Here is a 22637-nt window from a genome sequence, read left to right as displayed (position 1 = left end):
GCCTGTCCGCCTGTCCTCAGTCATGAGCTACCACCTATCCACAGATAAAGAAGGAAGCGGCTAGGAGCAGGTAACATATTGAAAGTGGCTTCAGTATATTTAAGAAGTGAAACGGGAAAGCCCTTTCCACTAAATGCAGCATGGCATCTGATGAGTTGTACAATTTTGTCTTTAAAGGTGAGTGTTGTTTACTTAAGCTGTGTAAGAAGAGATAAGTCGTATGTAGTGTGTATTACTTCTGTAGAAGTTGTCGGGGGAAGAGGGAATGGATTAAAGGGGGAGCCGATGGCTTTCTGTGCATTTGGCTGGAAATTAATTATTAAATAAACGAATTATCTTACGTTTCCTGTTTTGCTAAGAGACGTTCTGTGCGTTGAATGTCAAACCTGATTTTCAATTCCATTCATTCCAAAGTAAAGTCGGTTGATGTGATGTCACATTGTTTCGTGTAGACAGCAAGTCTACATGTGTCTAAAATAATTTGATATCTGAATAATCACAGGAAGTTGTAGTTATGTGTTAGTCAGATAAAGTATTTATAATTAATTAATTTCAGATCCTCCTGTCTGTGCTTGTTCAAGTGGTTTTGATAGGGGAGTCTGGCGTTGGAAAGAGCAACATTCTGTCTCGGTTCACTAAGAATGAGTTCAATCACGACAGTCGTACGACCATCGGAGTCGAGTTCAGCACGCGGACGGTTCACCTGGACAACTACACCATCAAAGCCCAAATCTGGGACACAGCTGGGCTGGAGCGCTACAGAGCTATCACCTCAGCGTGGGTACACAAACACACACACACACACACACACACACACACACACACACACACACACACACACACACACACACACACACACACACACACACACACACACACACACACACACACACACAAGTAATAGAAACAATGAAGAGATGAGAATCCTCACATCAGTGTTTGCTCACACACGTGCCAATATAAGTAACACTGATTGCATGCAATTAATAGTCGCACCTCCTTCACACGTGCAGCCATCACCACACAGCTTTCACTTTGAGAGGATGCAACTCAGAACGGTTTGGTCTCCCTCACCTCTCAGATATTACAGGGGAGCAGTCGGAGCCCTCTTGGTTTATGATATTAGCAAGCACCTGACCTATGAGAGCGCAGATCGATGGTTGAAAGAGCTGTTCGACCATGCAGACCCTCACATCGTGGTCATGCTGGTGGGAAACAAGAGAGACCTGGAGAGCCTCAGGACCGTGCCAACAGAGGAGGGCAAGGACTTTGCAGGTCGGTTAGGAACCGGTTATATGACTGGGTTTTTATAAAAGTACATCGAAAGGTTTCTTGTGATAATAAAGAGTGTATTTAATGCTCAGTAATGTCAATATTGCTCCTTGCTTTTTTGCTTTCCACCCCCTCGGACCAACCCAGAGAAGAGAGGTCTCATGTTCATGGAGACATCAGCGTTGGACTCCACCAATGTCGAAGATGCTTTCAATGAAGTCCTCATCGGTATGTTCGGTCAGCGCATCTTCAGTCTTCTTTGAATGACTTACTGATGCAAACCTGGCTTCTTTGTTTCATTATTTCCAGCGATTCATAAGAAGGTGGCCAGCAGGGAGGTGACCCGAGGCTCCATTTGCGCTGTAACCCTCTCCAACCCCATCAGACCCAACAGCGAGGCACAGGAGGAGCGGAGGAACTGCTGCAAGAGCTCCTAACTGACTGCTGCCCTGTGAAACCTGCTCTGCCCCAGTGAAACCAACGTCACGCGTGACTGTCGCTGAAGCTTAAGCTTTAGCGTCCTCATTCACACTCAATTTGAAGAGCGAGGTATACCTGCTCGACACTTGAGCAGCCAATATACAAACCTCTTTAAATATAAAAGCTCAAAAACGAAAGCTTATTAAGATATAGTTATTGAGAAATGCTATATTTTGAATGCTATATTTCTTGTGGTGGATAAATGGGCGTGTTTTAGAGATAGATGTAAATCTTTTCTTATCCTCATGTTTTAAAACAACGTTATAAAAGTTGTATTGCTTTTATGAAGCAATACATTGGGATTCACTTGGATTACATTATTTATGATATTCTATCTATATGTAATTACCACACAAAGCCATCACTTCATTATCTGCACCGGACACGTTATCTAAACTGGACGAGGGAATAGAAGAGGCAGCTGATCTGAGTAGAGAGTATTGGAAGAAAAACTCAAAACCTTTAAACAAAACTAGTGATATCCCCAATGCAACACTGATATCAGTAAAAAATGAAATATACTGGTAGTCTAATAAAACTATTGTATATAATACAGTATTAAAGGGTTGTTATTATTGATCCATTAACATGTAAGCAGTGTTTAATGTTGGGGCTGATTGAGATGATGCATACTTTAACTCTTTTACATGATGTTGGGTGGTTCAATCTAAAATCTGAAGCAATGACTAGAGATGTCAAATACATGTTGAGTAGAAATATAACGTAGTGTACTAGTACCTCAAAGTTGTACTTAGCTACACTACTTGATTACATTGTCATAGTTGCTTTCCACCACTGAATAACATATCTGTCAGTTGTAGTTGGAGACATGGACCTGTTGGGGGTTGCTGAGAGACGTTGCTTCATATTAAAGGGTCACATTGAAAAACAACTGGGAACACTGGTAATCTAGTGAGTGGAAGGTGCGTGTCTCTCCTCAGCCTGTAGGTGGCAGTGCTGCCGCTGCATGTTGACTTTAAAGCATCAGTACTGTTTTGTGCAGTGCATTTGTTCACTCGCTCATTTCTTTATTAACTCGAGTACGACTCATACTGCCATCTAATCCCACAATTCATTCCATTAATGATCATAATATTAGGCTCATGTGGTGCTGCAGTGTTGTCGCCATGGCAGCAACCTCTGATGTCCTCTTGACGAGCTAATCAGCGTGCCCATGAAGGGGGGATTTAATTTACACTTTTACCACAAATAATAAATGTATTCACAGATCATATGGTTTTATGTCGTACATACTATGGATGTAATTGGACAGGCCCATATGGCACGACTGAGAGCATATACATCTACAGCAGTGGTAGTTAATGACATGTTGGACAGATAGGGTTCTATCTCTGGCTCACAGATGTGCATAAGGAGCTTTCATTGTGTGTGAGCGTGTTTGTGTGTCCGTCTCCATGCAAGGTTATTCTGCTTGAGGATCATTCTGTGAAAATGAAATGACCACAAATTCTTTTATTAAGTTTCTCCTCTGTAACCATGACAGGGAAGGCTCTGCACCGGGCAATAAATGTTTAATTATTTCCTGTCAATGAGGGTATTTTTATGTGCTGAGTTAAAGCATCTGGTGTAATAATACATGCAGGTTGAAAGGTTATGCTATCTGTTAATCTCCCTCTGTCCTGAGCCTGGAGGTAAGGGTTATCTTTGCAAAGGTATAAAAAAAATGTACAAGCTCTTCATTGTTCTTTGTAAGCTACCACTTTACAGATTACCCTGGATCTGTGTGTAGACCACTTTCTGATCGGGTTTTAAAGCTCTTAGAGTGGTCGAAAAAAGACTTTGATTTAACACATACATGTGGTGGCTATTACTGACATGCTACTTGACATGTGTAGCCTGTAAAGAAAGTCTTTGAAACTAAGACTCATATATGCTAAAGTGATGAGTGGTATGGCACCTCTGACCCCAACATGGAGCTTTTTATCACCCATTTACGAGAACTCCTCCAGCACTTTGAGGGGAATCTTGTCCCCCTATAATTTAAGGCTGCAATATCACATCTGTATGAGTATTATTGTGACTTTTGGGTTCGTACAATCTTTGAACCCATGGAACATGGATATTTCCATCCATCATTAGGGTTGCCTTGCTATTTCTCTGTCCCTCTCTGATTTCTGATTTCCCAGACATATTTTACTTTTCTGTTTATTTCTGCTGTTTATTTCTGCTTCCATTGTCTGTTTACATGTGATCATCAGAGACAGCGTTACTGGCAAAGGACCCCGGATACATTATTCATTTACACATAAGATCTCTATTTTGTAGTGTTTTTCCACATCACTGTTGTCCTGTACCAAATAGATTTTGTGCATACTCTTGTCACCAAGAGTGAGATCTATGGTGTGTTACCATTGTTATCATATTGGCTGATATGGCATGTGTGGATGTAAATAAGTGTGTCTCTATGTACGTGCACACCAACACGAAAACAAGACCAAAGTGTGTTACAAGCCTACATTCCTCCATCATCCTGCATCTTTCAGCGTATTTCAGCTGAGAACATCAATTTATGATTTCTGTTATTTGACATCATCACATAAATAGAATCATAGTCAATGCCCGCTGATTACCATGGAGATGTTGTTATGACGACCAATCGGAGGGAGAGGTGAGCTGATGCGTGGCTATATATTCAGACTCTTTACGAGAGAGAGAGAGAGAGAGATGAGAATTGTGGCCTGGAGGTGATTGCAGAGAAAATATTAAGTGTGTTATTCACTTAAGTCTCCATAACTGTATGTGTACATTTGTGTGCTCTTTTGTGTCTCGCTTCCTCCCATGTAGTTAATTTTATTTAAAAGCCTCTAATTTCTGTTGCATTTGGCCGTCGGTATTCAAGTCCCAGCTGGGGTCCCGAGATTCATTTACAATTAAACAGGTTACCAGCGACAAACAGAAACGAGAGACCTCAGCATCAATCCATTTACCATAATATTACATACCTCAGTTGCCATGACAGCCTCAGTGTTTGGCTGCGAGTCTGTCGTGCTAAACGGCTGCAGGTGTAAAGTGATGCAGTGAACTATTATTTGAGTGCTGCTTTCAGCTGAAACCTGAGACCAGAAACAGTGTGAAATTGTATTGTGATTACCATATTATCTGTGATGTCACAAGTGAGCTTTCTGCTGAGTGTACATTCAAGTGATGACACCTGGAGAGAAGGAGGCAACCTTTTCCGTCACTTTAGCGGAACCAAGTCTTTTATCCACACTCATAACACTTGACTTTTGCTTGGCTTTACGAAGCTGCGTTGACCACAAATTCCACTGACCCAGAAATTTTTGACAGCAGTCCAACATTTTTACCCACAGACACCTGGCTAAACCTAGAATATGAAAACCTGAGATTGCAAATGAGCCTCTGAGAGAAACCTTTCAGCTTCTCCTTCCAAGGGAGCGGGGAGAAAGGAAATAATACCACCCAGCCTGCTCTGCTTTTTCTCAGAGGAACACAAAACGTCTGGCAATACAGTGAGTGACAAAAGGGGCGTTAAATTGAGTTTATGAGTAGATATTTCCATGTGTGTACTTTTCTCCTCCTTAGATTTTGTTCCATGTGGCTTCTGGATGGAGGTGCAGTCCAGATGACATGGCTCAGCCATGCAGGAGCATGAAGATACAGGCATTTCACTATTTCGTTCCAATGAATCATCTCATGGGGCTTTTCTGTATATATGTATTCATATTTCATGTCACTTTATGGTTTTGTTTTGTATGTTGTTGTTGTAATGATGGCTGCACAATCATAAAAATGTGCCCACTTTATGCGCATCACTAATTGAAATGTTTCCTAGTTCAAGCACACCGAGACGGTGTGTGTGCATTTCCAGAACAGTTGTTGAATTGATCGCCTTCCAGAGCTAAATCTCCCTGGAGTTGCAGATTGTGGGAAAACACATGTTGTTGTTCACTTTTCTGACACAGGGGAGGAAACACGCCTGGGCTTAAGGAACATGAAAGTTGAACCAAAGTCTCTGCCAAGAGATACAGTGCATCTCAACTCTCTCCGGATCTGTTATGAGTGTGTGTGTGCAACACAAAAAGACAGATATTAACATACTAGATTCCTTGTCTGCAGTGTGAGTACATGCATATGAAGAAGCCTGGATAAAAGTGGGACAGTCTGTGATGTTTTTAGCTGGACTGTGTTTGTTGTTTGTTGTTAGGAGTCGTGTGTAGTTTCCTCCCTATGCAGTGATAGCTCTGGGATGTATCTAAAAATACTGCGGCCTGAGAGGAAATTGAGGATGGGAAAGCGTTCACAGACGGGGCTCCTTCCACAGACAGCAGTCGCCCCGTGGCCTGCAGGAGGAGTTCCCCTCATTCTTTCAAGCGTGAAGGTTTGCTTTTTGATATTTCCTGGCAAATCTGACTGAAGTTTATTTGTTAAAGATGAGATCCCCTCTCTCTGATTTGTGGCGTTGTATTGAGTTATACACTGTGTCAAACCCAAATGTGCTTCTTGTCTTGTTGGCTTTGATGGTTGCAATAAAACAGGGCGGTACTGTACACTCATTAAGGTCATTTCCGTCTGTTTACAGAGTTAGAAACAGACCTCTGGAAGAAGTAGATCCAGGAGCACACATGAACACGAATCGTGAAGAGATGAGGCGGAGGAAGGGGAGGAAGGGGAGGAGGGGTAGTTAGAAGGAGGAGGGAATCCAGATGGGAAGGAGCAGCATTGGCGCTGCAGGAGAGCGATAGAGAGGGAAGACCGACTGTGGAGGAGAAGACGCAAAGCTTCATCTCTGCATGGAGATGAAAAATACCTTTAACTGAACTATCGGATTTCACTTGGTGCTGCCATGTATTTTGGTACGTAAACATGCAAGTCTTTTTGTTGTTGTTCTTAGAAATGCAGCGGAGTCACTTGTTGCTATGTTGAGATGGATGTGAGCTTTGTGAAGTCAGTCACAGTGAATCAGATGCTGTGATAGGGCAGCCTATTCAATCTATCTCTTACAATATAGGTTTGTTTGAGTTTAAAGCTTTTTTTATTGCGCTCGGCTCTTCAAAGATCCTCACAATAGGAGAGATAACACACACTAATAGAAAAGCTCTGCAGACAGACACTCTACTAGATGTGCATGTCCATACTGTTGATTGCCTTACACTATACATTTCTTACAGGATTATAAAGTATTGCAAATCACTGGGCATAGTAAGAAAAAAATATTATTGCTTTAGATTATTACATGCAAGTTATGGAATTTAATTAATTGCTTTTTTAGGCTTTAAGAAGTATCTAAACATTACAAGTGTGTGTGTGTGCGTGCGTGTGTGCGTGCGTGCGTGCGTGCGTGCGCGTGTGCGTGCGTGCGCGTGTGCGTGCGTGCGCGTCACCTCGTCCACGTGTCTCGTGCGTCATAAATGATCTAAAGTAATTTCTCACAAAAGCACATTAGCGTGCGAAAGGGGGAGGCAGCTGCAGCCTTCCATCTGCCAAAGTGAAAGAGTGGAAATATTATCTTACACTTTAAATGAAATATCTGATGATGAAGTTCATTGTTTCATTTGGGATGAGAGGGGCGGTAGAGCAGATGATGGAAAGCGTGACCATGTGAGTCTCGTTCAAAAACAAAGAAATATAATTGAGTGTCAGAATTCACATGTAAGACTGTGTGAAGGTCCCTGACAACCCGTTTTATTTAATTATTCCACGTTGACTATAACACCACAAAGTAAGTCTTGTAATCAGCCCATATGTGTCTGTATGTTTGAGTTTTTTCAGCTTTTGGGCTAAGCTCATTTAAATATCCTCAATCATATATGGATCATAGTTTACTGATGGTCTAATAGGCTATTATATTCTGCGTTGTCTAATATGCGTGTGCATACGCCCCTCCCCTCCTTAATAAATTCACCTTCCCAGGCGCACACTGAAGCAAATAGCCTACTCATGTCTACTCATGTCAATACGTGCACACATACTTACTTGACTTTACAGGCTCGTTGGGCAATCAGAATAATGACAGTGTGCTGTGATCTTGATTATGATGATTACATACGCAGGCTTGTCTTAAATCGAACTGTAATCAAGTTCATAGAAACTAGAAAACAAGCTTCCATAACCAGGACTCAGAGGCCCAAACAAGTCGCTTGTCACACAGCACCGAACCAGACGTGTGTGTGTGTGTGTGTGTGTGTGTGTGTGTGTGTGTGAAAACACATTTGGGCCCATGAATAGACCTGCCAGCCTGAACATCCTGAAGGAACCTCACAGAACATGGAGTGATTATCAGAGTGTTATGTATTGTTTCATTTCTACTGGTGGATGAATGTGTATATAAAACATGTACACACATATAGAAACAACCCAAACTTTTACAGATGATACCTCACATTGTATAAATTCAATCTTAATCTGCAAAGAATATTGCACCCTCAAATCTAGTGAAGTAGAGATAGGACATGAAGGACACAATGAGAGTACTTATGTACAACCAATTCAGAATTGTGTATTTGCTATCATCATCACCACCTTATTATTTCTAAAGAGAACCACCTCATCTCTCTTGAGTAATTTCTCTGTCTCCTCCCTAGGTAGTGTGTGTCACGGCGCTCTGCTGCCGCTGGGCAGAACCCACCCCTCCCCAGACCCTCGTCCCCTCGTCCCCTTCCATCTGCTGCCTGGATTAACCGACGTGAGTACTGTCAGTCATCGTGGTTGTCACAGCAACCACGATCTCACCAACTGTGCCTTTTAAAGAAAATCAAGAATCCCAAATCGCTCACTCTATCACGCCGATTTCTGCTGCAAGTGTTTATTTCATGGTTTATTTCCGTGCGTGTGGAGTTATTTGTCAATACTCAGATGTAAGAGCGAGCTGCCTACACCATTTCCAAATATATCATCTCTGATGCAGAGAGCTATGACATTTCCTTACTGGCTGGAGGGTGGAGCTGCTTCCTTGATATTCCTCACACAGCTTTTCTTAGAGCTGTCTGTCCCGGTGCTCGTGAAGGTGGAGAGAAACAAAGCTGGTCAAGTCCAAGCCCCGAAGAGCTTTGATGTGTCAGCCAGGGCTGATGTCTGGATTACAGGGGGATCGTAAAGGAGGCCTCGATATATTCCTGGCTTCACAATGTATGAAGTCATTTCTTTCTGGCCTGATTCAATGTAGTAGCTTGACTACATAGCTGCTACGTATTGTATGTATTTGTATTGTTAACACAAAACACCTTTCTAACACCTCTATTTGTTCTGAGCACCCAAAGCCAAGAAAATATGATGTGTTTTTTGTCCTCGCACTTCCGCTAATACCAAACCTTTTTAGAAAACCCATACTTGAGATGAAGTTAAAGATGACTCATCATCCCATCTCTGAGTCTGGCCAAATGCCAACTCTGAAGAAAAGAATCCTCCCATCTCTTAACTTTGGTCTTGTCTTTAAACTGTGATTTTCTCCTCGATGTCTTGAGAGATATCGAAGGATACTGTGAGGGTTCAAAAGAAAGAGGATTGTGTGTGTGTGTCAGCTGCACTGCTAGTGTTCAGTGTTTTAAGTCTGCTCTGTGTGGGAGTGTAGCAGCTCCTTCTTTGTCAAAAAGCCATTCTGCCACCGGAGGAGGTCTTGGCCCCCTCCCCTCCATTTCACCTCTCTCTCCTCTCGGAAGCCTTCTCATCCATTCTGTGCACTTTCCTGTGTTGCTCGTGCTCCATCAACCTCTTCACTTCAGCTCTCTTTCTTGTATTTTCCACTTTGTCTCCTGCTGTCATCTTCCCCATCTCCCACCCTCCATGCACTCTTTCTTACATTCAGTTTCAACTCTGCATCACTCCATCACTTTCCCCACTGCCCCTCTCCCTCTCTTTTTTCTATCTCTTCTACACACGCAAACACACACACACACACACACACACACACACACACACACACACACACACACACACACACACACACACACACACACACACATCTTACAATTACAATTTTTTTCTGTTGACTTTCTCGTGGTAAATGATTCCTACTGAGTTCAGAAAAAGCTGCCTGTCTTATAATTTACCACAGGTTGAAAGATGTCTTCTAAAATCTCACAAGACCCTCTCCCGGCTGAGTCACCTCCCCTCTCACCTATCTATAACTAATTTCTCTCACTTTATTGCATTTACAACACTTCTCTAACTTGAGGACTATTGTCTTTACAATCCTTGCTATTGTTTGGGTGTAATTTGTCCGGGATCCAAACTGGGACTGGGACACTAGTTTGGCTTGCAGTTTGACAGAATTGAAAACCAAAAAAAGTGCTTTTATTTCAAAGAAAATGCTTATTTAAATGACAAAGAACCAAAAGCAGCAGCTCAATTATCATAACCCACTCTAGTTGCTTGACGTCATGTGCTCACACATAACTGTCATGCGGGTACACAATATAAATCCAGGAACATTCATCATTATATATTATGAGGTTCTTGACTGTGTTCCAGGTAAAAGTCTGCTTTACTTCACTTGGCCATATGTTTCAGCCTTAACTCGCTCCATCCAGCCGAGCATGTCTGACACACAGCCAGGAACTTAGAGAGAAAGTCCTGATTAATGCTAAAGCTATGTGGTGGAGGTCTTTACTTACTGCTGGGGCACATACTTTGTGGGAACATTAAGGGGACTCGCCTTCCTTTTGGGGTCAAAATGCATGTCTCCATAACGTAAATTATTACATTTTAGGTTGAAGAATTGGTTTAAAGTCAGGGTTGGGGTTAGGATTAGGCTGGAATTGGTCAGGGTTAGTGTAAGTCTCCAGAAAATGAATGCAAGTCAATGAGTAAGAAGGGTGAAATGACTTTGCCACAGGTGCTCGTCCAGTCGAGAGCGTGAATTGGGAGTGGAGGCTAAGAGTGAGTCACTGGGAGGCAGGAAGGTGACTTTGATCAGACGGACACCAACGAGAGAGGCAGAGAGTCCAGAGGGGTCCAGAGGGAGGGGTGAAGTGAGGAATGTGTGATGGAAGGTCAGATAGTGACACAGGAGCCTCACGGGCTGAGGAAGGAGGGAGAAATAGAAAACTACGTTCTCATAAATGTTTAACATTAATGTGGTCATATTGTAGTTGACATGCTACATTAAACACTCACCGTATGTATGTCCATTGTTATTACAGGATTCTAGTAAACGATTTGTTTATTTGTACTTTTATGATTTCATTATTTGTATTTTAGATATGATACACGACAGAACTATATTTGTTTTTATGTGTTTGCTTGAGTTTTACATAGACAGACAGCTGCAGGCAAACAAAGATATGAGACGAGTGACTGTAGAGCATTCCACTGCAGCTGCCTAGAGTGATGATCAAAGAAAATAAACACACACACACCCACACACACACGCACACACACACACCCACACGCACACATACACACACACACACACACACACACACGCACACGCACACACACACACACACACACACACACACACACACACACACACACACACACACTCACACACACACTTCCAGACATATTCTGTTGCCTTTTTTACAGTTTGAAGAGCAAATAATTCATCTTTGGCACTAAAAAGAAACAAACACCATCTCTAGTGCTATGCTACAGTTAATGTCATCAGGGCTTACAGCAATAGGTGGCTGGCCCACAACAACATATACATTTTCACCTTTAGAAATTTCCTTCTTTGGAGGAATGTTTCGAAAACCCACCCTCATTTCTAACTGTCTCTGTTGAAAGATCATCAGCAGGATCTGAATCTTCTTGGAAAAGGACTTGGTGAGGGCTTGGCTTTCAGCATGAAGCACTCACCCCTGTAGGTTGGAAAGGTGGCTGTAAAATGTAGTTTAGAGTTTGCTCCATCATGGAGAGCGGATGCCAGGTGGTCAGTTAGGATTCAGGGGGGTCACACCTGTTTTGGTGTGTAAAATCAAATCATCAGAACATTCATTGGAGCTTTTCTGCATATGCCACTTCTGTGCTATCCATTGGTGCCCATAAGCTCTGGTCTAGTGCATGCTATTAAGACAGGCCCTGGTACACAACAGTCACTATTAGAATCCCAAACACCATTGGTTAGTGAATGTCTGTAAAAAAGATAAAGAAAAAAAGGAACCTAATTTAGGGCACTTGGCTACCTAGTTCCCTTTTTCTTTTCTCTCGTCTTTTCTCACCATCACTATTATGTTTGAAAGGCGTGACTAGTTGCTTGGCTCGCAGATATGCTCTGCTAAACGAGCCACAGTATATCAGATATTCTTTTCACATGATCAAATAGTGACATATGACTTGACACTAGACAGCATCAACATGCCTATTACCCAGCAATCATCATTGCACATCTGTATATGATGAAAACAACAAAGAAAATAAGTATATGCTTATTAATAGTTTTTAGAGTTTATGTAGCATTAGCATATCATTTTGTTATGGATTGTTTCTATTTCAAATAGTTTAGAACGGCTTGCTCAAAACCGATTGTTAGAGGGCCCCTGATCAGCAACCTTCAAGCTTTTGACTGCAACTTTCACATTTACAGGTGCTAGCTGATTCATACTCACTTCAAACCTGTTGGTTTATACCCAGTTCAGTGTCATTAACACACTGTTGTGTTCATGCATGACTGGGTGCCAGACAATTACTCCCACACTCAGCTCCTTTCCTACAACACCCCACCTATTTCTTGGAAGGAGCACACAAGTAGCTTGCAGACAGCATGCCATTTAACCCTACAGGTGATCACTTTCACAACCTATTCAGTCTTGCCTTTTACAACCCTGAACCGGCCATGACCTTCATTTTATGCTTCTCCTTTGTTGCAGATGGATCACATCCATAAAGCTCTGATTGGCCCAAGCTTCGGGTTAACAGCGCCGCTCAAGAGGAAGCTCAGTTCCTGTGGAGTCTGTCCACTGAGGTTCAAATTGGAGGTGGGCGTTGGCGTATGAGAAACACACATACTTTGAATAGTTTTTCTTTCAGGCTGCTTTTATTTCTCACACACACCCTTACATGACAGTTGAATGGCTTAGGAGGACTGCCCTGAGGTTAGACCTGCCCCTCTTTATAATAATAATTGGGTGAAATGTGCACACCTCTTAATATTCTACATTTGTAGAGTAATCATTATTTACCACTCTTACTCCCATGTCTATGCTACATTACACACGTTGATCGACTTGTTGGCTGGTGTAAGTCTATATTTTAAAACATCTGTTATCAACGTGGATGGATATCAGCCTCTCATATTTCGTGCTACATTCACAGTCAAGCCATGTAGTGGCTTGCTATACAAACATTGTCAGATTCACATAACTAAATAATTCTGTGCAATTAGTTCATACCCTCTTGTTTGCTGTTGTGTGAACAGGCACAGGCTTCTTCCCACTATATCGGCACCAAACACACAAAAAGGCTGAAAGCGATGGACACCCCCGATTTAAGGATCAGGACCTCTGAACCGGTTGCCAAGGAAACCACATCGCAAATCCTCCCGTCACCCTGCTCACAACCCTCCAGCTCTGACACAACATCAAGGGGTGCGTGTCTCTGAAAGCACACATGCTTTGTGTGTGTGTGTGTGTGTGTGTGTGTGTGTTGCAGACATGAAATGTATGACAGCGTTAGATATATTAATTTCCCAGTCACAACTTTAATTCTTTGATGTAATAAACCACCTGCTGCTTTGGGGTTCACAGTGAAGAGCTTAAAGTTTGAAAATTACCCTCCACTACTTCTTCATATCTACATTTCCCGACCGCTTGAGTGGCCTCCTGAGATCAAAAACACATTATAGTGTTCTGCCTATGATGTGTGTGTGAGTGTGTATGTGTGTGTGTGTGTGAGTGAGAGAGTACATGTGTGCCTGAAGATGTGTCAATATAGGTGTGGAGGTATGTCAAGGTGTCGACTGTTTTCCAGCCTGTGTGTGTGTGTGTGTGTGTGTGTGTGTGTGTGTGTGTGTGTGTGTGCCAGTCCTGATGTGCTACTTTTGCTTGCATGTGGGTGTTACAGAATGAAAATAATAAATTTAGCTGTAAGCTAAAACGCAACAAGATTTGAGAATCATACTTCACTGCTACTGTGAGTGTTTGAAGAGTGAACATTTCCACTTTGGGAAGTAGATGAGATGACAAGAGAGCTGGAGATTACTTACAACAAACTCATTGGCCTCATTGGCCTCCATCAGTGGGGAGTCAATGGCAACAAACGTATGCACACGCATATTAGACAACGCAGAGCTAATCATTGTTATTTGCAAGGAGTGAATCCTTAAATCAGCACACGCTCCTCCAGGGAAACTTATTATTAAAGTTATTTTCACAAAAGATAAAGGATAATAGAGCCAGATCATCTCAAACTCTAAACTCTAAATGTGAGTGCTGGGAGGCAGATCCTTGGGGAAATCATTGATTATTAGTGTGATTAGAGATGTTGATAGAGCTTATAGAGACCTTTCTTTCGCTTGGTGAGGTTTTATTTCTGTGTACGTCATGAAATCAATTCTTAAGTAATAGGAGTTCAGAAATCTATAGAATTACTTTGTTCATTGTCTCATCTCTCATTGTTCTCCATCTCTCTTTTTCTTCCATACTTGTGTTTCTTGCACTGCTTACAGTGTCTTAATAATAGCTTTCTGTTTCTGTCTGCATTCATTTCAGAACCCTCAGCCCCAAACCCTACATCAGAGGCATCCCCATCGAGCAGCGTCCCCTCTGAAACTGTGGCCGCACCCTCTGACCCCTCCCTGTCACCCAGCCTGATGACCCCAGAGACAGAGGCACAAAGAGACAGGGAGACGGAGGTGGCTCCAGAGGAGGAAACAGAAGAAGAGAAAGCTTCACGTCTGCTCTACTGCTCCCTCTGCAAGATTGCTGTGAATTCGGCCTCCCAGCTGGAGGCACACAACCGTGGTGAGGACCTGCATGCGCTGCTGTAGTCAAGCTTAGCCTGCTTGTGCTCTGGTGTGATGCTCTGTTGACATGGCTTTATATCTGCTCAGGCACTAAGCACAAGACAATGCTGCAGGCAAGGACTGGCGAAGGAGCCATCAAGTCCTTCCCGAGGACCGGGATCAAGGCCAAGTTGGTCGAGCCATCCGAGTCGCCAACTGGACTCCAGAACAAAACATTCCACTGTGAGATCTGCGATGTGCATGTCAACTCCGAAACTCAGCTCAAACAGGTCAGTTGCTGAAATTGTCTGGTCGGTAGCAAAGGTCCATGGCACAGCTAACTTTAGACCAGTTTGGAGGTGTCAGTGGAGATTTTGGGATTTGAACCTCCAAACGTCAGACTACATTTAGATGATCCTGCTTTGGAACAAACTTGTGAGTAAAGTACCAGAACAATCTTTAATTGGGATATTTTGCATTGACATCCATTATTCAGGTTAAATCTTTATTTTTGTATAAGTCATTCATTTTACATTTTTCCAAACTCAGAACAAATAGATCAAGATGGTCTGTGGTGATCTGTGTTACATTCAGGTACGCTACCGTCAGCTATAGAAACTGTTTGATGGTCTTCCTGAACAGAATAGGCTTTATGTGTTATGTAATTAGGAGAAATCAAATTAAAAGTCCACCATGTGTTGTAATACTCATATGATTTAAGGGCCAAATTTGTTTTATTAATGTCCTTAATTGTTTTTATTCTAAGTTGTAAGCAAGACATCTTCTGCGTGGCAGATTTGTTAGGACAGAAGGCAACATTATTTGTTTGCGTTGTAATGTTATATTTAAGAAGTTGTGCATCTGACAAATGTTTCACTGCTGCAACAGTGTTTTTTTCAGTTTTTGAAAAAGTAACAGCAAAAGTCCTACATTCAAAATCCTATTTAAGTATTGAGATCTTGTGAAGTATAATAGTGTTCTCAGCTAAAAGTATTAATTCTGCAGAAAATGTTCCTCTGTGAATGTTTTTATATATAATAATATTAGTTTGTTAATATTCATGCATCATTATAAAAGCAGAATTTAACTGATGTCGCTGGTCCAGGTGGAGCTAGTTTGAACTACCCTGTATAAAGTTAGGTAATTTAGTCCAGTGTTTTCCAACCTGTGGGTCGGGCCCCCTCTAAAGTGTCACAAGATGAATCTTTGGGGTCGTGAGACAATTAATGGGATAGCAAGGAAGAAAAAACAAAGCTCTGCTTTACACATTTGTATTTTTTGTTTGTTTATTGGATAATATTACCTCTTTTGGCCACAACCAGTTGTACAAATGGAACCACGAATGAGGTTAAGAAGGGGAACTACAAACAACTTCTGGACTGCAGTTCTGAAACTTGGGCACCGAGTATACATAACTTTTTTTGTCAGAGGGCAGAAACCCAAAACATTGGGCACCACTGTTTTAGGCTTTAACAATGTGTTGTAATTTAAAAGTTTATCATATGACATTTAATGTGAAATCCAAACAGTAACTTTCAGCTGTCAGACAAATGTAGTTCACACGAGAAACCGGCTCATCACTCTTCTTACTGGCAAGTTGCTCTTCTGAATGTAAAGCTATGACAAGGTCCGCTGTCACATGGCTCAAAGGCACCCACAGATTCAAAGTCACTTTATCCTGGATGCATTACAGGGTGGTAATTCAGGGCTGTGCATATTTTCTACTAAATCACAGTGCGAACACAGATCCCTTCAAATAAGGAGCACAAAGGTACTGAGCCTATAGACTTTTACAGCGAGCATCTGAATATGATGTTGGCATCTCTGTTCGTGATATGAATACTCAGTGTTGGCCTTACTGTTTAAAAGTTAACTTTGGCCAGGTGCTCATGAATATTTAGCAGTACACTGCTGATTGTGTGGCCGTAGCCATCTGTTTGTGCTTGTCAATCAAATCAAAAAGAATTCCAAACCCGCCCCCTCATGAATTTTTTGAATCTCAAAGTCAGAGCCAACAACATATCGACATGCTGTCTGAATCATCAAATTAAGAACTTTGATTAGACTTCCTTTAATTATCTCTTCTCGGATTATTAAAATTTCAAAACAAAGGTGACTGATGCCTTCTTTCTTTGTACGCTCTGCACTTTATGCTGCTATTGCATCTGTCGGTTTTTCCCCTCCAGCACATCAGCAGTAGGAGACATAAGGATAGAGCAGCAGGTAAACCAGCCAAGCCGAAATTCAGCCCTTACACTCCCACCCAGCGTCACCAGAGTTTCCAAGCAGTGAGTACTCTGCTGTTGCTTGATTTACTGTCATCCTTCATCATTGTGTCTGTGTACAAGAGTTAAGTCTCGAGACCCTCTTCCAGAAAACTTCACTCCCTTGTCAGCGATATGGGTTGAAGAATCTCATGTCTGAAATGTTGTAATCCTATGGCCCTGTGAGAGGGGAAAAAGGCAGATTACGCTTGAAAGAAGAGCAGATTCCAGATAAGATGGTTTGGCAGTATAACTGGGACAGTATTTACTTCTATTGGCCAAGTAGCTGCTCAGACTTTATCTCCTTCTCCTTCTCTGGTTTCCTACTTAACTGCTCAATTTCCTCTTGAGAGAACCCCCCCCCCCCTTGATTGCAGTTTGTTTGTCTATGTGTGTCCTCATCAGATACGTCTCGCTCTACAGAAGAACCAAGACCTGACCAAACCTCTGGCCTCCTGTCTCCTACAGCGTCAACTCTCTGTTGCCACCGCTGCTGCCATGGCAATGCTGCCCCCCTTCCCTCTCCGCCATGCCTCAAACCCGAGGCCCGCCCTGTTTCAGAGTCAGCCCCTCCCCCGGGCGCTGCTGCATCCGGCCCCTGGACCCATCTGCTCAGCACACACACCGGTTCTGTTTTCCCCCTACTGACTCCGTCGACGTCTCAATCATCTCTGAGCTGCAGCTGAAACCAGACCATGAACAAGATACAAGACGGTGCTCCACTAACAACAGATGCTGTGGATGTCATGGACCAGGAATAAAGGTTATTTCCTGAGCCCGAAACCTTGAAGTAGATTGCGATGGAGGAATTACAAAGCAGTGTAAACAACAATATTTGCTGATGTGAGCATTTGTGTGAATGTGTTTGAGTGCATAATCAGGTATAGCCACCATAGAAGGCCAACTTTTACAACATGTTTGATGCACTGCTTCATTCCTACAGTAATAAACATATTTATAGATGCCGATAATCAATATGACAATCAAGAAAATCCACAATAAAGTGGACGGTTTAATTCAGCATAGATATGAAAGATGCATTATTGTGAACTTCCATGATGGTTATAGCTGTGTGTTTGTGTGTGCAGATGTGCCTATAAGTATATACATGCCAGTCAGAGCATGCTTGAGTGAAGAGGTTTATTATTTTCTAATAAACAATAGCTGTGGATACTCAAGTCTGAGCCCAGACAATTCTTCATTACCAATTCAATGCTCCATAACATGCATTTTATTCAAAAATAACTGCAACATCCTTCCAAATTGGTGTTCATGTGGTGATACATCTTTGTTACAACAGATGTATTAAAAAAGACATATGCTCTAACAAACATCTATCCCATAACTCTCTGCATTCAGGAAGCCAATTTCAATCCTCCTTTGCTACTTACCAGTATGTAAAAACGTCTCTTGGCTGACCTCTGGTATTTTTCAAAAAAAACGAAATGAAAACAGCACATCCAAAGGCTTTACTGGGCCACAGAGGAGTTTGGAGACTTTTTTTTATTTATGACTGAATAGTATAACTCCCCCCCACCCCCCTGTTCTCTGTGATAAATCAAGCCCAACTTCATTGTCTGACTTTCTGATGATGTTAACAACACTGCAGCCTCAATGAGTGGCTCATTTTTGGTTGGCTAATGTTGAGGCTAAGAGCTATAGGTGTGTAATACTGCTTCAGTACAGGTACTAATGTTTTACTAGATTTTTGGTTTTACTTCAGATTGTGCATTGCTTTTGGACAATTTTAACTGACCACATTTGTGTGATCACTGATGAGATTCTATGCTGATGTTCAGTGAATCATGGTTATTGTAACCTTTCTCAGAGGTCAAAGTCTTAATTCCCTCCATCAGGTCAGGGGCGTTTGAACTTTCTACGACCTCTCAGACTATCTTATTGTTCTGGTCTCTCATCAGTCAACAAACACCAAACTGGATTAGTTAGTGAGATATATTTTGCTTCTGCCTCACTCAGCAGCTCCAAAGTAAATATTTCTACAGGCCAATTCAGAGAATTATCTTCCAATCCATCATAGCCTCACGATTCTCCAGTTGTCACAGCAGTCATTATCATTATTATTATTAATCATCTGGGGTGATTGTGAACATCTGTCTGTGGGATTCTCAATGCTCCACAGGCTGTCAGAAACCAGACCTCCTCTGGCTAATCCTAACGCTGCCTTTTCTCTTCACTTTTTGTCATCTTTCTTTCTTTCGTTATCTCACAATACGACCACGGCTACTCTCTTCGGGGCCTTTCTGTCTCTCACTCCTCTGCCGAGTTTGTGGCAAGCATGCGCACATGCGCACATAAACATGTCAACAACACAAAAGCCTGGTTTGGCATTCAGGGAATGTTTTATTCTCTGCTACCTGGAGAGAGTACAAAGGTACAAAGCAGACCTCTGCATGCCATATAAGGGCAGTGCACATACAAAAAGGACTATAATATGCTCTTGGTGCGAGGGTGCAGCAATTTGACTTGTGCATATAATAAAACAAAGGTGGTCATGGATATGTGCAACAAGACTATGATCAACAGACATGTGGTTTGGAATTTCTTTCTTTCATGACACTTAACTGGAAGAAAAAAAATAATGCAATCTATATTCTCAAACCAATACTTTATTTACAAAGTACTTTTTAAAGTCTGCATTCAAATAAGTGCTGTTTGAATTAAATGTATTAAAACCACTGAAATATATTACCAAAACACCATTATACAACAGGATAAAAAAACTTAAATGAATAATTAAAACAAGAGTTTAACATTTTGGGAAATACACGCATTCGCTTTCTGGGCTAAGTTAGATGAGAAGATTGATACAGTTAGCCTAGCTTAGCATGAGGGAAACAGCTGAGGTTGCCTGACCTATAATAGCTGCCTTGGAACTGTGATTCCTGGCCCTTTATGACTTAGCCAAAAGAGGAATGGGCAGAAGCTGTGGTACAAGCTTCGTCTGTCTGTCTGTTGCTCTTGCAGCAACAGGGAGGATTTCTTTAGTCCTCGTGATGCTGGTACTGCAGAGGCAGTGCAGCGCTGTGGCATGGAGCAACATATCTGTGAAGTAAATGGCTCAGCAGGGTGTTCAAGAGCAGGCTGTAGAGCATAATGACCAAGCTGCACACAGAGAGTTGATTGTGTGTCTGGGGCTCAGTGCCGCTGTTGTCTCCTTTTTAAGGGATGTGCTGGTAAAAGAGTGCTGCTTCAGTTTAGCTGATTTGCAATGCAGTCTGAAATTGCCCAGAGAGAAACATGTTATTATCAGTTTCTTTGCAATGCTGACATGCATTGTGGGATGTTCCAGTTATAGTACTCATTGCACCAGTGACTAGTTATTTCCTTAATCAGTTAATCATTTTGTTACAGTGTGTCATGTCCGGGCAGAACACAGGACACAAATGCAGGGTTTTCCAGGTAAAGTTGTCTTTATTAGTAAGACTGACTCTCCAATAAAAAAAAGAAGGAAAAAGCATGGCTATAAAAGATGATCCAAAACAAAGATCACTCCACTCTTGGAGGAAAACAAAAACACTCCTTAAAAACTGGAGGCACTACGAAAGATTATCTAAACCAAAATCACTCCTTACGGAGGAAACAAAAGACTATGAAAACTTTAACAAATAACCTAAATCTAGGACACAAAAACTTACAAAATCAAAATCACTCTCTTGGAGGAATCCAATGAACCGGAAAGCGATGGCTTGGTATTCAAGGCTTGGTACTATGGCAGGGCTAGAGGGAACGAACACACTGGCAGAGAACAAGGGAAGACGCCGACTATAAGTACACATGAGGGAAGTAGAGAAACAGGTAGACACAATCAGGAATCAGGGAAGAAAATCTGACTGGCGACATATGAGCAAGGGTAAGTGACCTGAAACGAGAGGAGAGTTACTATTTCAAAATAAAACAGGAAATGACAAGACAAAAAGACCCAACAAAATAAAACAAACCCAACAACTTCACCGCGGTGCGACACAGTGTGGGTTTGAGAGGGCACTTTTAATCTCACACTGATCTGAATGCTTAAAATGTAGGTGGCTACCGGATTATCTTTTCTTTAGTTTTCCATTAATCTAAGATTCATCAAACAAGTCAATATCTTATTTCCTCAGCTGCTTCTATCTTAACGATTTTGGGGTTGATCACTCAATCTTGTGATTTAAAATAAGATAATCCTTTATTAGTCCCGCAGTGGGTACATTTACAGGATTACAGCAGCAAAGGGGTAAAGTGCACACAATCCATAGTAATTCCCACAAATTGTGAGTATGCCATCATACTCATATTTTCCATATTAAAAAGTAGGTAGGCCTAGGTTTATTCTTGGCCCCAGCTGCAACGAGTGCACAGATTAGAGATAATACTTTTCATGATGCAGATCATCTTTTCATTGGCCAGTCAGTGCAGTGAAGGGTGAGCTAAAGATGTAACTAAACAGAGATGAGTTTGTTATCTCTTAATAATGATACCAGTGCACCACGTCAGTAGATAAATAAACTTGTACTGGATTCTGTTGCACTAAAAAAGGCAACGTATTCATCCGTGTGGATGTTCGTGTGCCCTAATTTCTCTGGCTGCCACAATGCTCCGTCCATTTTAATCAGTTATTCTGTCCTTATGTTGCACCTGTGATAACACGTTGTCTCCAGTTGTCTTGACACGTGAATAGTCAGGGGTGGCATGAAATGATGATGTGATGGATTTGTCCAAGCTGAGCTAAAACCTGGAGTCTCTCTGGCTGTCTATCCTTCTCTTTCTCTCTCTCTTTATTTCTAATGCAGACTCACAAAACACACAAAACACAGCACTTACTATTTCTCTGTTGTTAGGCAACAGCTATAAGGTTTATTTGCTTTTTTCAGAATAACACACCTTTTAGGAAAACAGAATCTTGCGATCTTATTTTTAAAATAGTGAGTCATTACTCAGACACCTAACCTTACTAAAGGTGTTACTAAAAAAACATGTTAGCTTTAGTTTAGGGATTTGCAACTGACATAACATTGTATTTATTAGTTAGCTTAACTGCCACGCAACCTTACATATGCATTATAATAAATTCCTATTGAGATCACAAAGCGTCAAATATTTGTGAGAAAAGTCAGTTAAATCCAGAGCTGTGCGTATGCTTTACTTAAGGGTCTTGCCTGTTTTACAGCTGAAGCTGTTGAAGTCATTTGTTTTCAGCGGGTGACACTGACAGCACCCAAGCTTTACCAAACTCCTCCCGTAGCCTCAATATGCCATTTAGTTGGCTTTCATGGACACTTTCTTGGGTCCTCACTGACAGAAGGTCCAAATGGATGTTACATTAGCTGCAATGCCAAGCAAGGAAAGGTGTGAGTTTCTCCCCTGCACTCTGCCAAGTAAGACATGCCTGCTTGACGTTGAGTTGTGAAAGTAAATGGGCTCATGATGATGTATTCAGGGTAATCCAATATTTACAGAACATTTTTTGGAGAAAAAAAACCCTGAGAAGTGAAAGAATAGTAGTCTACTTTCGGCATGGAAACAGGGCTTTAAGAAAGCTCTGTGTGTGCATAAAGTCAAGTGTATATACTGTAGGCCCTATGTAAAACAACAACAACAACAACAACAATAATAATAATAATAATACATGTTATTTGTATTGCACTTTATATTTTAACAATCTCAAAGTGCTACAGAGCAGAAAAATAAAACAAGAAAATGTTTAAGATAAATTTAAAATAAATGTAAAAGCAGAGCCTATAAAGGATATTTTAGCAGTAAGC

The 22637-nt window shown here is 41.6% G+C and overlaps 2 protein-coding genes across 4 annotated transcripts; both read left to right on the top strand.

Annotated features, from left to right (window-relative positions):
• Positions 1-13: 13 nt before the first annotated feature.
• Positions 14-3221, top strand: LOC117739553 (ras-related protein Rab-25-like). Its single transcript, XM_034546029.1, has 5 exons — positions 14-177; positions 582-777; positions 1082-1275; positions 1420-1500; positions 1582-3221. Exons 1-5 carry the CDS (start codon positions 141-143, stop codon positions 1707-1709), a joined length of 636 nt encoding a protein of 211 aa, XP_034401920.1. The 5' UTR covers positions 14-140; the 3' UTR covers positions 1710-3221.
• Positions 3222-6478: 3257 nt separating this feature from the next.
• LOC117739084 (zinc finger protein 385D-like) lies at positions 6479-18003 on the top strand. 3 transcript variants are annotated; one of them, XM_034545363.1, is made up of 8 exons: positions 6479-6587; positions 8316-8416; positions 12540-12647; positions 13088-13256; positions 14379-14630; positions 14720-14901; positions 16798-16899; positions 17281-18003. In XM_034545363.1, the coding sequence occupies exons 1-8, from the start codon at positions 6578-6580 to the stop codon at positions 17521-17523; spliced, it is 1167 nt and encodes a 388-aa protein (XP_034401254.1). In that variant the 5' UTR covers positions 6479-6577; the 3' UTR covers positions 17524-18003. The 3 variants fall into 3 exon arrangements, with proteins under 3 accessions (XP_034401254.1, XP_034401255.1, XP_034401253.1); XM_034545364.1 differs by lacking the exons at positions 6479-6587; positions 8316-8416 and adding an exon at positions 12280-12452 and having other exon boundaries at positions 17299-18003; XM_034545362.1 differs by lacking the exons at positions 6479-6587; positions 8316-8416 and adding an exon at positions 12280-12452.
• The last annotated feature ends 4634 nt before the right edge of the window (positions 18004-22637 follow it).

Source organism: Cyclopterus lumpus, chromosome 11, assembly GCF_009769545.1.
Source record: "Cyclopterus lumpus isolate fCycLum1 chromosome 11, fCycLum1.pri, whole genome shotgun sequence".
NCBI classification, from domain to species: Eukaryota; Metazoa; Chordata; class Actinopteri; order Perciformes; family Cyclopteridae; genus Cyclopterus; species Cyclopterus lumpus.
The sequence above is the reverse complement of the archived record's forward strand: the minus strand, read 5'-3'. Positions and strand labels throughout refer to the sequence as shown.

What these genes read in the sequence shown, in the direction of transcription:
- LOC117739553 (XM_034546029.1), top strand. Translation starts at nt 141, where the DNA reads ATGGCATCTGATGAGTTGTACAATTTTGTCTTTAAAG. An exon ending in GTACAATTTTGTCTTTAAAG is followed by an intron (nt 178 to 581) that starts GTGAGTGTTGTT and finishes TGCTTGTTCAAG; the next exon opens with TGGTTTTGATAGGGGAGTCT. An exon ending in TACAGAGCTATCACCTCAGC is followed by an intron (nt 778 to 1,081) that starts GTGGGTACACAA and finishes CTCACCTCTCAG; the next exon opens with ATATTACAGGGGAGCAGTCG.
- LOC117739084 (XM_034545362.1), top strand. Translation starts at nt 12,333, where the DNA reads ATGCATGACTGGGTGCCAGACAATTACTCCCACACTCAGCTCCTTTCC. An exon ending in CACTGAGGTTCAAATTGGAG is followed by an intron (nt 12,648 to 13,087) that starts GTGGGCGTTGGC and finishes TTGTGTGAACAG; the next exon opens with GCACAGGCTTCTTCCCACTA. An exon ending in GTCACCAGAGTTTCCAAGCA is followed by an intron (nt 16,900 to 17,280) that starts GTGAGTACTCTG and finishes TGTCCTCATCAG; the next exon opens with ATACGTCTCGCTCTACAGAA.